General features: G+C 34.6%; 1 protein-coding gene across 3 annotated transcripts in view; it reads left to right on the top strand.

Annotated features, from left to right (window-relative positions):
* SPI1 (Spi-1 proto-oncogene) overlaps positions 1 to 14,051 on the top strand; it is a 272,584-nt gene that overhangs the window by 219,198 nt on the left and 39,335 nt on the right. For all 3 annotated transcript variants that reach the window (XM_044082899.1, XM_044082898.1, XM_044082897.1), the window contains one exon: positions 2,184 to 2,371. In XM_044082899.1, the coding sequence (XP_043938834.1) occupies positions 2,184 to 2,371 (188 nt within the window). The remainder of the gene's footprint in view (positions 1 to 2,183; positions 2,372 to 14,051) is intronic.

Raw genomic sequence — 14,051 nt, 5'->3', positions numbered from 1 at the left:
TCATGAACACACTCTTCATGAGCAAACCTAATCCATATCCAACCTGTTTTGACATCCTGATGGAAATTTCCATGGTTGAAATGATGTTTATATAGGCATATTTTCTTCCATAAAGCAGAAGTAATCTAGAAATCTCTAGTCAGATCTGGTATCCCACTTGTGACCTAGAGGGTGACAGAACTAACAAAAAACAGAGCACAGAGGATTAGTCTATATACAATACCTTTAACTAGCAGACTCCCTCACCAATACTATCTGTGTAGGAAGAATAAAGATGCCTACATTTCAAGTAGTTTATTCAGTTAATTAGGTAGATGGATGAATGTTGTTGTTCTAATACGTTACATTCAAAAGGCCAGCTCTTTAAAGCCAGTTACAGACAATGGTGGGTGGACCCCAGGGAGCTGAAAGGAGGAACAATTGGGAAATGTAAAAATAAGGAGTCAGTCCTAAAGCTTAAAGATTAGTCCCTTATTTGAATATTCCTAAATGAAACAAGTGGGTTTACCAGCTCAGCAGCCTCTGGAACCTCATTCTTAGTTAAAAGTTTATTTTTTTAATTTTATTTTTAACAAACAGAAAATGACAACACATCATGAGCTACCACTATAAAACTATATTTAGGAAACACTTTCACCTGAGCTTCATCAGGTCTGTCTAATAGACTGGATTGTATAGTGTTTTAAAGTTTGATCATTGAAGATACCTGCTTTTACGAGCTTATCACCAGACTTTATTAGTCTGTTTTGTATCACATGTAACATGAGAGGTTGTGTCTGCCTTTGTGGGGCGCATATTCCTTGAAGCAAATCATGAAAGCTTTATTACAGAATAGTCTCACTTGTTTTTATTATTGCTTGTATCACATAATATGAGAGGCTGTGCCCACTTTTACAGGACTCCTATTTCCTGAAATATATTGTTCCTGATGAATAATTCATTCAAATAAGTCACTAACCTCTAAACTTTGGGGCTGCCTCCTTATTTTACCATCTCCCAGATTGTTCTCCAATCAGCTGCTTTGTATCCTCCTACCATTGTCTGTAACTGTCTTAAATAACTGGCCTGTTGAATGTAATACATTAGAACAAGAACACTCATCTATCTACCTACGTAACCGAATAAACTACTTGAAACTTCAACAATGTGTCTTTATTCCGCCCATAGGGACAGCATCAGAAAAAACAATAAAGATATTTGTCTATTTATATCGACACTATGTACAGTTGTACAGTCTCTATATCCAAGTGATTTGTTAATGAGCCTCCTGTACTTTAGAACTGAAAGTAACGCTTTTTCTTGTTTGAAAAAATGTAGCAAACTGCTTGCTACATGTGTAGCAAAGGGTTTGCTGCACATTATACCCCACTCAAAGTTCTAAACTGCTTCAGTACTGATGGCAGATGTAGCATCGCCATTCATTTCTGATTGCCAGTAAGACACTGCCAACTGATTAACATCTTGTGATCTGTCTCCCTAGCATTTTGTGCCTGGGGGCAGCTGCCCCTTTTGCCTCACCCTAGCTATGTCTCTGCTACTGTCCCTATTTAATTTCAAACTATTACCAGAATCTGAAGGTGAAGGTAATACTTCAGTAAACTAATTATTGATAGAACCTGCAGTGGAGCTTGTATCTTATAATTGACATTAGCGGAGCACTGCTTCAGTGGCACATATAGCACAGGCTGAGCTGTCAGAAACTAGCGGTTGGTTGGATTTAACAAACTGACTCTCCACCATATCGTCTTACTCTTGAGATCTTCAGTAGTTGTCTTTGATATCTTCTGTGCAACTGCATCTGATCAGTGAGAACAACATAAAGTCATGGGTTTAGGTGACGACCCAGATGATCTAACCATAATTTCTTTAATATGTGATTTGTGATCAAAATTTTGATCAGCTCTTATTCTGATTCCTTCCCTTCCCTTGACATTGGTATATTTTTGGTATTTCCTGTTAAAGCTACCTTTTCTTTAGAAGTTCTAATGCTTGAAGTATACATATTTTGAGTTTCCTTTGAATTTTCTTTCACTGTGCCAGAAAAAATAATTTCTGAATATTTTCTATTGAATGTAAACAGCATTTGATAAGTTCACATACAAATAATATTGAAATGCTAATTAAAGCAATTTTCTTGGAGATGACAAATCATTTATTTTCTTCCATTTTATCTTTCAATGCAGAACATGGCTGGGATTTTCACTACCCTGGACAACACGAGTATGAGACCACCTTTACTGACAGTCACTTCACAGAACTACAGAGTGTCCAGCCTCCCCAACTCCAGCAGCTGTATCGCCACTTTGAATTGGATCAAATGCATAGCCTAGATACTAGTTCATTAGCTACACATCTGAGTCTGAACCCACAGGTAAGTCCAGAAAACTGTTACTCATATAAACCACAGCTCACACGTAATGTACAAACAGCCATTATAACTATCAATACAGTGACTCATGTTTATAACCTACTACGAGAAAAATATCAGTTCAGTGCTATCTGAAATCACTAAATCAGGAAGTTTGCAACTTTTATTCACTCGCTAAAGAAAGAATTAACTGTTTGTATTTGCAATACATTAATTCTACATTGTTAATGGAAAACGCCAATAGGATTACAGCAGTTATAAAGAGATTATCTTTGGAAATAATGTGATTTCAATGGAATCATATGGCAGTTATAAAGACATTGTTGGAAATAATGGGGTTTCAGTGGAATCATACAGCAGTTATAAAGACATTGTTGGAAATAATGTGATTTCAGTGGAATCATACAGCAGTTATAAAGACATTGTTGGAAATAATGGGATTTCAATGGAATCATACAGCAGTTATAAAGACATTGTTGGAAATAATGGGATTTCAATGGAATCATACAGCAGTTATAAAGACATTGTTGGAAATAATGTGATTTCAATGGAATCATACAGCAGTTATAAAGACATTGTTGGAAATAATGGGATTTTAAAGAGCTACTGGGCAGTTCTAACATCAGTAGCAGTGGTCCAGAATTCTGCAGCACTTCATAATCAAACTGAGCAGTTTGATGATCTACAAGACACGTGTGTTAAGAATAATCAAAATACAGCACAGCAAGTTTAAGCAAGCCTAAACAGAATGCATGGGCCACTTTAATGGGGTCTATCCGTGCATCAGAATGCAATCATGTTGGGGGTCACTAGGTCACTTCAGACATACCAAGCATTGCTTTGTAGTATGGTGGGGTTCTCCTGTTGCAACAGTAGTTTAACTTCATGTATGGTGGTTTAGCAGGGAGCATAAGACCACCTATCATGGAAGATGTCTGGGGTACAATCCATCTGAAGTACATATTGTAGTATTTTGGGAAATTGGAAGCATGTTTTTCATAGGTTCATAGGTAGGTACTAGGCTATTGGCCCTAGGGCCTATATAAGCCTAGCCAAAAGCGTACCCTGGCTTTCGCCACCCAAGAAAATTATTTTCCTGTTTTTAAAAGCAGTAGTTCATTGTTTTAATCTCTGCTACAACATATGGTGTGTCATAATTCAACTATTGTATGTACTTCCCTACTGGGCTTAATTTATTTGGTAGCTATGTTATTGGCATTTCACAACATGGAATCTAACAACCTAACATCTTGTTTGAGTCATATGTCAACCTTTGTTATTTTCATCTCTTTAGATTGTGAGAATAACATTTAAAGTTCTAGACAATGCACCTAGAGTAGTGCATGAGATGAAGTCTGTTAGCTATGACAACTCATGTCCTTTCCTCAGAGCAGCTGTGCTTGAGTAAGACATTTATTGGTGTTTATGTGTAGTTCCTCTGTCATATGGGATACCAGAGAACAGTCCCCATAAATGATACGTCATACAGTTTTGGGATGGAAAATATATTACAAAAGTTAGAAGTACTTATTTTGAAATTAAACCCCTTCCTAACAACAATGAGAACTATGTGTCGTTTTACTTGTTACATTTACTTAGATGGTAGAAAAAATGTAAGGACTATGAAAAAAATATCCAGTTACTTAGGTGCTGATTATTTAATTGTTTTGTCTTTTGGCTGCATGGCAATTTCTGTTAGACTGCAGCTTTTCTTCCTAGGCATCCATTATAAAGAAGTAGCAATAGTTCAGGTGGACATTCCCTGTAAATTAAATAAATAAATTTGCACAGCTTTAGGCTGCAGGGGATGGGGATTGGATCAGGCTAGGCTAATTTCAACCTTCCTGGTCTGCATTTCCAAACTGATAACTTTCTGTACAAAGTAACTATGATGCTAGAAATTCCTGATATGACTCATCTGTGTGCTACAGACATCTTGTCAATCTTATGCACAGACCTCTTAACAAAAGTCTTGAAATAAGTGTTAACATGTAGCATAGTCTACAGGATTATGATTGGGTCTCTTATAATTGGGCTGTCACGTGATCAAGACATGGTTGTCAAGAAATTCACCTCAAGAGCTCTTGATGTGAATTGTCACATCCCTGTTGAAAAGGCATAACATCAGAGGTTATGATAGGAAAAAACTAATAATTATTCATTATATAAATGACAAAGCAACTGCAGATATAGGCAATACAACAAACAAGACAGAACAACAGACCACAGTAGAAAATATTTTAATCGACCTTAGCGCCTCGCCCAACAAGCCTTCAAGAGATAAAACCTTACATTCAACATTCTGGTTATATAGAGCACAAATTAACACCAATTAAAAATTATTTAATTAGAGGAACACCCTCCAATTACACTCCATCTTTAAACCATTAGGCGACAATGTTTCAAAGATTAATATACAGTTTCCTTATATAGAAGCCTTTTTTTAACTTCTATATCATCCCATCCTAGCACAACTTCCAATATTGTAGCCCTTAAACATTCACTATTGCCATCATGGCATAACATATAATTTTGAGCTATGGGACTTTCTGTTCTCTTATTTTGTATATCTCTTAGGTGCTCCTGCAACCTTGTCCTAAATACCTTTTTCATCTCTCCAATATAGAGCAGGTTACAAGAGCACTTCAAAGCATATATTACCCCCTTGGTGTTACAGCTAACATTTAGTCTAGGGGTAAAAGTAATCCCATTTATTTTATCAAAATATGGCACAACATAATGGCAGACAAAACATCTACCACGTGACCTCATACCTATAATATCCATAGTAATATACAAATTTTCTTTGGGACATTCAAAATGACTGTGAACTAATATGTCTTTAATACATCTCCCTCTTTTTAAGGATAATGATGGCATATATGGCAATATATCATTCAGTCTATGATCTTTCAATAAAAATTCCCAATAATATTTAACTGTACCAAATATATCTTTTGTCTTCACATTAAATGTGGTTGCAAAGTACACCTGCCCCTTGTTCTTGTATTTTAAACATATTTCCTTTTTGAAATTGCATTTGTTTAACTAACTTATTTAAAGCTCGCTCTAAAACTCCTTGTTGATATCCTTTACTTAAAAATTGAGCACACATAAACTTTAAATCTTCCCACAAAATGGATTCATTGCTACTAAGTCTAACTATTCTTAGGAATTCACCATAGGGTAAAGACTTTATCAAGTGTTCAGGGTGACAGCTCTTTCCATTTAAGATATAGTTAGCATTGGGGAATTTTCTATGTACCCTAGTTTGTATATTCTGTCCTACAATTCCTTCTAATTCCATATCTAAATAAAATAACCTTTCTGCCTACCTGCAACCCATCAAAGGCCAGGTTAAAGTCATTATGTTGTAAGTCTGCAAAGAATCCTGAAACTAAGGACCCCCCCCACACACACACACACACACAACAATCAAGTTGTCAATGAACCTAAAATATTTCATAACATATTTCTTATAAAATTCCATGTTATACAAATACCTCTGTTCAAAGAGACTCATAAACAGGTTGGCATAATAATTATTCTTTGTACTGTATGGAGTTTTACCTGCTGTCATGTACTGCAAAAGACAGAGCGAAAAATGTAACAGCAGTAAGTGTTTTACAGCTTCGAAGTTCTTAACACACTAACCACCAAACAGGTAGCAGTCACCAAAAAAGAGCATCAAGAACCTGATAATCATTTCATTCAGGCTTTAAAAAATTCCAAATGATGTGTTTAATGGCTTCTCACAGCTCTTCTGTTGTGTCTGCTGGACACTGTTACTGCACAAGACTAATGCTTAACAGTACTCAGGAAGTATTAACAATTTTTAGGCCCCTTTCTGATATCAAAAAGGTGCCTAACGAGTTTGACTTTTCACCAGTTTTGGAGTGTAATCGTGGCAGTCCATGCACTACAAAATTCTTCTGGTGCATTCATATAGCTCGGTGAACTATCTGAAATGTGGTGAGCTAGAGGGTGAAAGGAAGCGTAAAGTAATGTCAGACTAAACATGGCTGGAAAAATCTGATTTTCTTGGATGAGTAACCAAGGAAATGGAAATGGAACAGGAAGAGCTTGTGGATATGATCTGCCAGATTTTAAAAAGGCTTTTGCCATTAGTTACATAGTATTTTTCTGGAAAAATAAATAAGCTGTGAGAAAATGATAGCTTAGATGATAAATATTAGTGAAAAATGTGTAATGAACATAGCAGAAGAGAATAACTATTAGTACATGGTGCGATGTGACAAAGTTCTGGGGCTCTTTTTTTCTAGTGTCTCTGTTAGTCACACTGAATGCAATCACACAGTGCGGTCATTATTTTATTTTATTTATTTATTTATTTATTTATTTATCTGTCTATCCTTTATTGACCAGGTTAGCTCCATTAGGCTAGTAGCCTCTTTTCAGGGGAGAGTGGAATTAGTATTTATACTATTAGGGAAAATCTGACCACGGCATCAAGCAACTTCCCCTATACTTTTCGTACTGGGACACAATTTGTGGTTACGCTTCCTGCTTCTGGTCAAGGTACATAGGCAGCTCAGAGAAGCAGGGAGCAAGCATGGAGGAAAAGGAGATAAACAATAGTATACAGGAAGAATGTGTAGTAATGCAGAGGGCAGTTGAGCCTTCACAAGCAAGTTTGTTTTCAAGAGATAAAAATGCAAAAATGAAAGTGCCAGAAAAAAAAACAGAAGACCTGGCAATTCAGGAGAAGGAAGACAAATACACTCAGGATACAGAGGTGTTATTTCAATAAAAGCTGTTTGAAGGTGAAGGAGAATCACAGGTGGAGTATATTGTTACAACCCTCCAATCTGGAGGCTTACAGGATGTGTATTTAAAATACTTAATATAGAAAAGTGAACCAGAAAGTGAGAAAGCAGTATCATGAGGTGAAATTATGGAAAGAATACAATAAATCAGGAGGGAAAAGAAAAAAAAAAATCCTACGTGTAGATCATAAGAGAGGGAGAAAAGAAAATGTACATGAAAAGAAAACATCATGTAAGAGTAAGCAGCAAAATGGAAAAAGAACTTGATAGTATAATATAGGTTAATGTTATTTCAACACTGGGTATTGAACCCAGAAAGGTAAGAGGACTTATTTGTATTAGCAAAGACTCCTTCTGTGACATTTTCTTTGAAGAAGCACAATACATGGAAACATTTTTAGAACAATATGAGAAAAAAAGAAATAACAGTCCTTGGAATTCGTATGCAGTACAAGCATTTATTAGAGCAACAAAAAAGAGAATGTACATACAATTTCGTACAGAGATAATAAAAGACACTTTAAGAGACCATCTAAAAACTGTGTGCAGAAAAGTAATGGACATTACAAAGATTTATGATAACAGAGGTTTATGGACTGGGGGATGGGACTGGAGTTATTTTACAAATGCAAAATTAAAATATATTACATGTGCCTAGCATAATCAATGTGGAAGGAAATGGGGAGGGGTGTAAATTACAGGGGACAACCAAAGGCATATTTTTTGTGTGTGTGGTAAAAATGACCATTTTTCTTCTAATTCTTTCGGCTTTTCCCAGTTAGGGGTCGCCACAGCGGATCACCTGTCCGCTCATGATTGACAGTAGAGTTTTACAGTGTCGAGTTTCCAGCCCGGCGCCCAACCTACCACACTCACAACTAGGGTCAATTTAGAGTGTCCAATCCACCTACAGCATGTCTTTGGGATGTGGGAGGAAACCGGAGCACCCGGAGGAAACCCATGCGACCACAGGGAGGACATGCAGACTCCACACAGAAGGCACCCCAGCTGTGGTAAAAATGACCATATAATTAATAATTGTGATAAAAAGAAATGCAGCATTTGTTATAAAACTGATCATGGAGCAAATAAATGTGAAAAAAATAGGACATTCATGGATGGTTGCAATATTAAAGAGAAATATACACAGAAAAGAAAGGTAGACCAAGTAAGAGACATACAACAAGAAAATAGAAATGAGGAAGATATAAAGGTGGAGATAAAAGAACATAAAAGGAAGAAAAAGAAAGAGAAAAAAGAAGAGAAATTAAGTAATTCACATGAAGAAGGGGAAATTAAGTGGATAAGAATCAAAAGTAAAAAAAAAAAATCCATTGGGAAAAGTGTGAAAGAAAACACAAATTTAAAAATATAGATATATGAGAAAACAAAAAAGGAAAATGATAAAAGTAATAATTACTTTTCTTCAAAGTGTGAATCCTAGCCATAAACTTGAATAGTATAAAAAACGAAGGTTAGGAATTTGGAATGGTGTAGATTGTTAGATATGGATATCTTAATATTGACAGATATAAGAATAATAGAAGAAGAAATGATACAAGTAAATGGATTATGGGAAGGCAGGGTTACATGGAATATAGGAGAAAAAAATGATCAGGCATAGCAATTTTATGTAAAGAAAGTATAGACGTTCTGGATTACACATTAGTAATATTAGGAAGAATATTAATATTAGATATAAGATGGAAGACTCAGACGTATATGATGGTGACACTTTATGCATATACTTTACAGAAGCAAAGAGAGATTATTTTCAGGAAAATGATTGCTTATGTTAGTCTGAATATTTAAGTTATAGTAGTGGGAGGCTTTAACTGTGATGTAAGACACCGAAGAAAAGAAGGGGCAGATGTAAATGGTATTTTGGATATTATTAATAGCAGTAAGATCCATTTATGGGGAAACAAATATTGGATATACAAAAGGGGCAAGTTGAGAACTGAAACTGATTATTTTACATTATCAGAGAGTTTAAAAATATTACATAAAGGAGTTAAAATAACAGGTTTATCAGACCATGTAGATATTTGGATAGAAATGGATAAAAATACATCATTTCATATAGACTAAGAAGGGGAGAAACAATCTTAGAATTTTACCTGTCAGTGTGATTAGTATAAAAAGTTTAGTAAGAAGAATTGGAGTATTAGAGTGATATAATAAATGTGAAGTGGACATCATAGTATTAGAAGATATTAGTGGTTTAACAAAGCAAAAAGATTACAAAAAGAACATTTATGGAGATGAGGTATAATTTTGAATTTAAAATGAGAAACCTGTTTAGGGATAGCTGCCCTATATAGCACAACAAGTACAATATTGGATTTTAATTTAGTTCGATTAGGACAATTATTGGTGGTAGATTTAAGATGGAAAACTAGAGTCTATGGACATATAATGGTTTATACACATGTAACATATAAAGAGAAAGAAAGGTTGTTTCAAGACATATTGGATTAGGTAATGATAAATATGGTATTATAATATCAGGAGATTTTAACTGTGACTTAAGGAAGAAAAATAAAAAAATAGGCTAGATAAGAAAAAATGAGGGAAATTATGAAGGGTGGAAAGTTAGTATTAGGGAATTTAAGCACAAGTATGTATAGCAGAGGGAATGTTAAAACAGAGACTGACTATGTCTTAGTTTCTAAAGGTATAGAGATAGTCAAAGAAGAAGCAGTAGAAACAGGCAATACAGATAAAAATAGAAGAAAATGAAGAACATAAAATTGGAAAAGGGATTAAAAGAGTAAATGAGAAAGTGTGGAATGAGAAAGAAAAACTAATATAGTGGAATTATGGAAAGATCATATGACTAAGAGAGAATGTTATAATTGGACAGAATGATGGATGGCATTTAAAAAGAAATATAAAAAGAATTAGATAAAATGGTATTATGGAATAAGGAAAAAAGAATGTATGGAAATGCAGAATAAGGTATTAGAAAGTTTAGAGAGAAATGAGCAAGTATATTATAGAAAATAGGAAGAGATATATAAAAGAAATCAAGAAATAACTGGAGTTATTATATAAACAAAGATATGTTTGCAAGGAAAAAAGGAAGAAGCATACCTCGCAACCTCTTAGAGCAAAAAATCTGGACAAAGCCACAATAATGGGGAGAAAAAGACCCAAAAATATGTACACTTCTTAATATTGCTCTTACATACTTAGAAAGTTGACAGAATAGCAGATTTTGCTTTCACATGAATTTTCTGAAGGCTATGAACTCTGAAACTCAAATCTCTGCAATTATTTTCTGACTTAAGTCTACAATGACTTGCCAGTGATTTGCTAGTAAACCACAATTTTATATAAACAGATAAAAAATATGAGGCAAAAATCTGGACAGTTGACAGGTATGACGTGTTTCAATATTTAAGTAAAATAGTAAAAGAACAAAGTGGTATAATGACAGAAATGAAAAATAAAAACTGGAAAGTAGAAAAACAACAAAGAAGTATTATGAATGCTGAAGTACAGTATGTTAAAAGAAAGATGAGAAATGAAAATAAATGAAAGGTTAAGCAATTTACATAAGAAATAAATATGTTGATAAACAGATTACTATAATGATGTTAAACATGGTGATAAAGATTAATTCTGCAGCAGATTTAGATGGTATATGTTATTTAATGTGTAAGATTATAGACCAATGGCAAAAATAAATCTTAGTATATGTATTTAATGAATGGCTAAATGATGGCATTTGTTGTACACAGTTTTTTATTGGAATTATGAGATTTATTTGGAAGAAAGGAGAAAAAGGTGAAATGAATAATTGGATACCAGTTGTATTAAATAATACTGATTATAAGATATTTATGAAGATAATACAATTAGGATTAGAGAATAAAACAAAAAATGTATTGGAAGGGCATCTTTATGTAGTTAAAGCAAAAGGGTGTCAGGAACTATTAATGATTGTTAGGGAAATAGTAGATGATGTTAAAAAAAGTAAATAATGAAGCCAAATTATTCGTGGGAAATATAAGTAAAGCATTTGATACGATAGACCATGACATGTTATGGAAAATAAAGGAAGGATATAACTTTAGTAAACAAATTCAGAAAGTAATTAAATCAGTTTATAGGAGTAGTAAAGTAAGAATTTTGATAAGTGGTTGGTTAAATGAAGCGATCGAGATGAACAGGGGTTTAAAGCAAGGATGCCCAATGAGTAGTATTTTATTTGTAATAGAACTGAATTGGCCAGTTAAAAAGACAAATGAAAAAATTAGAAAAGTGCAGTACATGCAGAATACTGGCATTGAATATCCTATCATCATATCTTATGCAGATGATATTATTCTTATGACCAAAGACATAAAAAGGATGGAAGAAATAATTTTTTTGAGTAAGTAATAGTTTACAAGGAATGGTGATGTCACTAAATAGAGAAGAAAGTAAGGAATTTGGATCAGAGGAACAATTAAAGGAAATTCAGTTTGGAAGAAAATAATTATCAGTATTAGGAATAAAATTTGATGTACTGATTGTTGTTAGGGAACAATGGATGAAAATTTTACAAGATTTAAAAGGACTTAATAATATGTGAAGTAGGTATAGACTTAAAATGGAGAGAGGCTGTTGAAATGAAGAAATAAAGATGTATCAAGACAAAAAATATAGAAGTTAAGAATAGAGGAGAAAGAAGAAAATAGAAAACTGTGGTATAAAAACATGATACAAAATTACTACATGAACAACTAACAGAAGAAAAGATAAACACTATAAAACAAATAAATAAATGGCGTATAAAGAATGTTGAATGTCGAGATTTTTATAGAGGCTACAAATTAATAGATTGCATGTAAAAGGGAATTTGCCTTATAAAAAGGTAAATGAAAGGATATGCCATTTGTGTGGTGAATTAGAAACTGTAGAACATTTTTAACATGTAAAAGCATAAAAAATATGGGAAAAATAATAAAAAATATTTTGCGAGAAATATGGGATTGTAAACACATAAATATGGACATGGTTTAATATGTATTTTATGAGAAATGTAATAATGAATATGTCAAAAAGGTAGATAGGAAAACGCTTTGTATTGTGCAGGTAATATAGAATGAAAGATTGAATGAGATCATGTTTGATGCAAAATGGGTGATACCAAATATAATACAGAAAATCAAATGGTGGTTGTGGAAAAAGGAGTGGGGGACTATACAAATATGAAACAAAAAGCTGTAAATGATGGAGGAATGTAAATGTAATGTAGTTTTGTAAATATGTAAGTTTAATTTATATATAGTTGTGTATAATAAAGGGTGCCCTACTCTTTTCAATAAGTGCCATGGGATCTTTTACATCCACCTGAGGTACTACCAACTCAAGCTGATGGGGCCTTGGTTTAATGTCTCATCCAAAGGGTGAAGTGCAGTCACTCACTTGTGGAGCTAATGTTAAAGCTAGTGATAAGAAAGATTCCAGACTGGGGATAATGGACAGTGACCAAGGATCTCACTGAATAGAAAAACACAATCAGAGGCTCTGAAGTGAATTTTCATGTCAACATTTGTAGTGAAAACAGACCTAGGGCACATATTTTTGCTTTAGGTTAGGGGATATTTGCTGCAAACTTGTATGTGGGGTCAGGATCCACAGGTTTCAAATGCCCAATCATATCCTATTGTTCTATTTTTTTTCCAGGAGCCTCTACATTCTGGGGCATAACCCAGGCCTGTTCCCTCACTTGGCAGGTCTCATGTCTTCATACAAGATAGTCACACAACTCTGCAGGTTATGAATGTCTTGTGACTAGGGAGAGAAATGGTCAGTAAAATGCTGACATACCCTAGCCAGCAGTATCGTTTAGTAGGTTGTGTGAAGTTAAGCTCTAGCTTCTGTGTGCTAGTGTCCTTCAGATATGTGGACTTGTAATGATAGTTTTATCATTTCATTCTAGATAAAGGCTGGATAAGTTTTGCAAATCACAGACAGTAAGAGACTCACTAACTGTTCATATATTTATGTATTCATATACTCAGCCATGAAAATCTCAAAGTGCCTTCTTCCTTTGCAGCTGATATCCTTGCTGTCTGTCTCCATAACTTTATGTGCAACATAAGCTTGGAATAGACTGTTGCTGTAAGCTGAATAAGAACAGCAAGACCATGTCTAATGGTGAAGTGAGAAGCATAGAAGAAAGACAATGCCTGGCATCCATATATTTTATTCAAACAAACTCACTCTGCTGGATTTATTTATTTAGGTATAGTTAACAGTGTTGCATAACCAGGAAGGTTTACACTATAGCCCTGCACCATCATTTGAAACATTAGTTTGTACATTTCTCTCATGGAATTCTGGGAATTGTGTTCAGTCTGCAACACAGTATGTTTCAAGGAACATCACAGAGTTGGATAGAGTATTTCAATAGCATTGACATCTGACAGATGTCCATGTAATGCAGCTTCACAGAACAGTGGCTTGTTAGGGCACATACACACCTGTCAAGAAGAACCCATTGGGCTGGTAATTCAGCTCCACAAAACAGGGATTTATTAGGACACATAAACCTGCCAAGGAGAGGCCAGTGATCAGGTAATTCAGTTCTACAGAACAGAGATTTTTAGGGCACATACTCCTACCAAGGAGCAGTCAATGACCAGTTAATTCAGCTCCACAGAACAAGCACTTGTTAGGACTCACATATCTGCCAAACAGAGGCCAATGACTAGGTAATTCAGATCCAAAGAACAGGGAATTGTTAGGACACACTCACCTGCCAAAGACAGGTGAATGATCAGGTCATTTAGCTGCACAGAGCAGGGACTTGTTAGGGCACACACACACCTGCCAGGGTGAAGCCAATGGCAAGGTAATTCAGCTCTACAGAACAGGGATTTGTTAGGGTGTACACACCT

The sequence above is a fragment of the Protopterus annectens genome, chromosome 9.part0, assembly GCF_019279795.1.
Source record: "Protopterus annectens isolate FY-2018-M chromosome 9.part0, PAN1.0, whole genome shotgun sequence".
Classification (NCBI taxonomy): domain Eukaryota; kingdom Metazoa; phylum Chordata; order Ceratodontiformes; family Protopteridae; genus Protopterus; species Protopterus annectens.
Note: the sequence above shows the minus strand (reverse complement) of the source record. Positions and strands in the feature narration are given on the sequence as shown.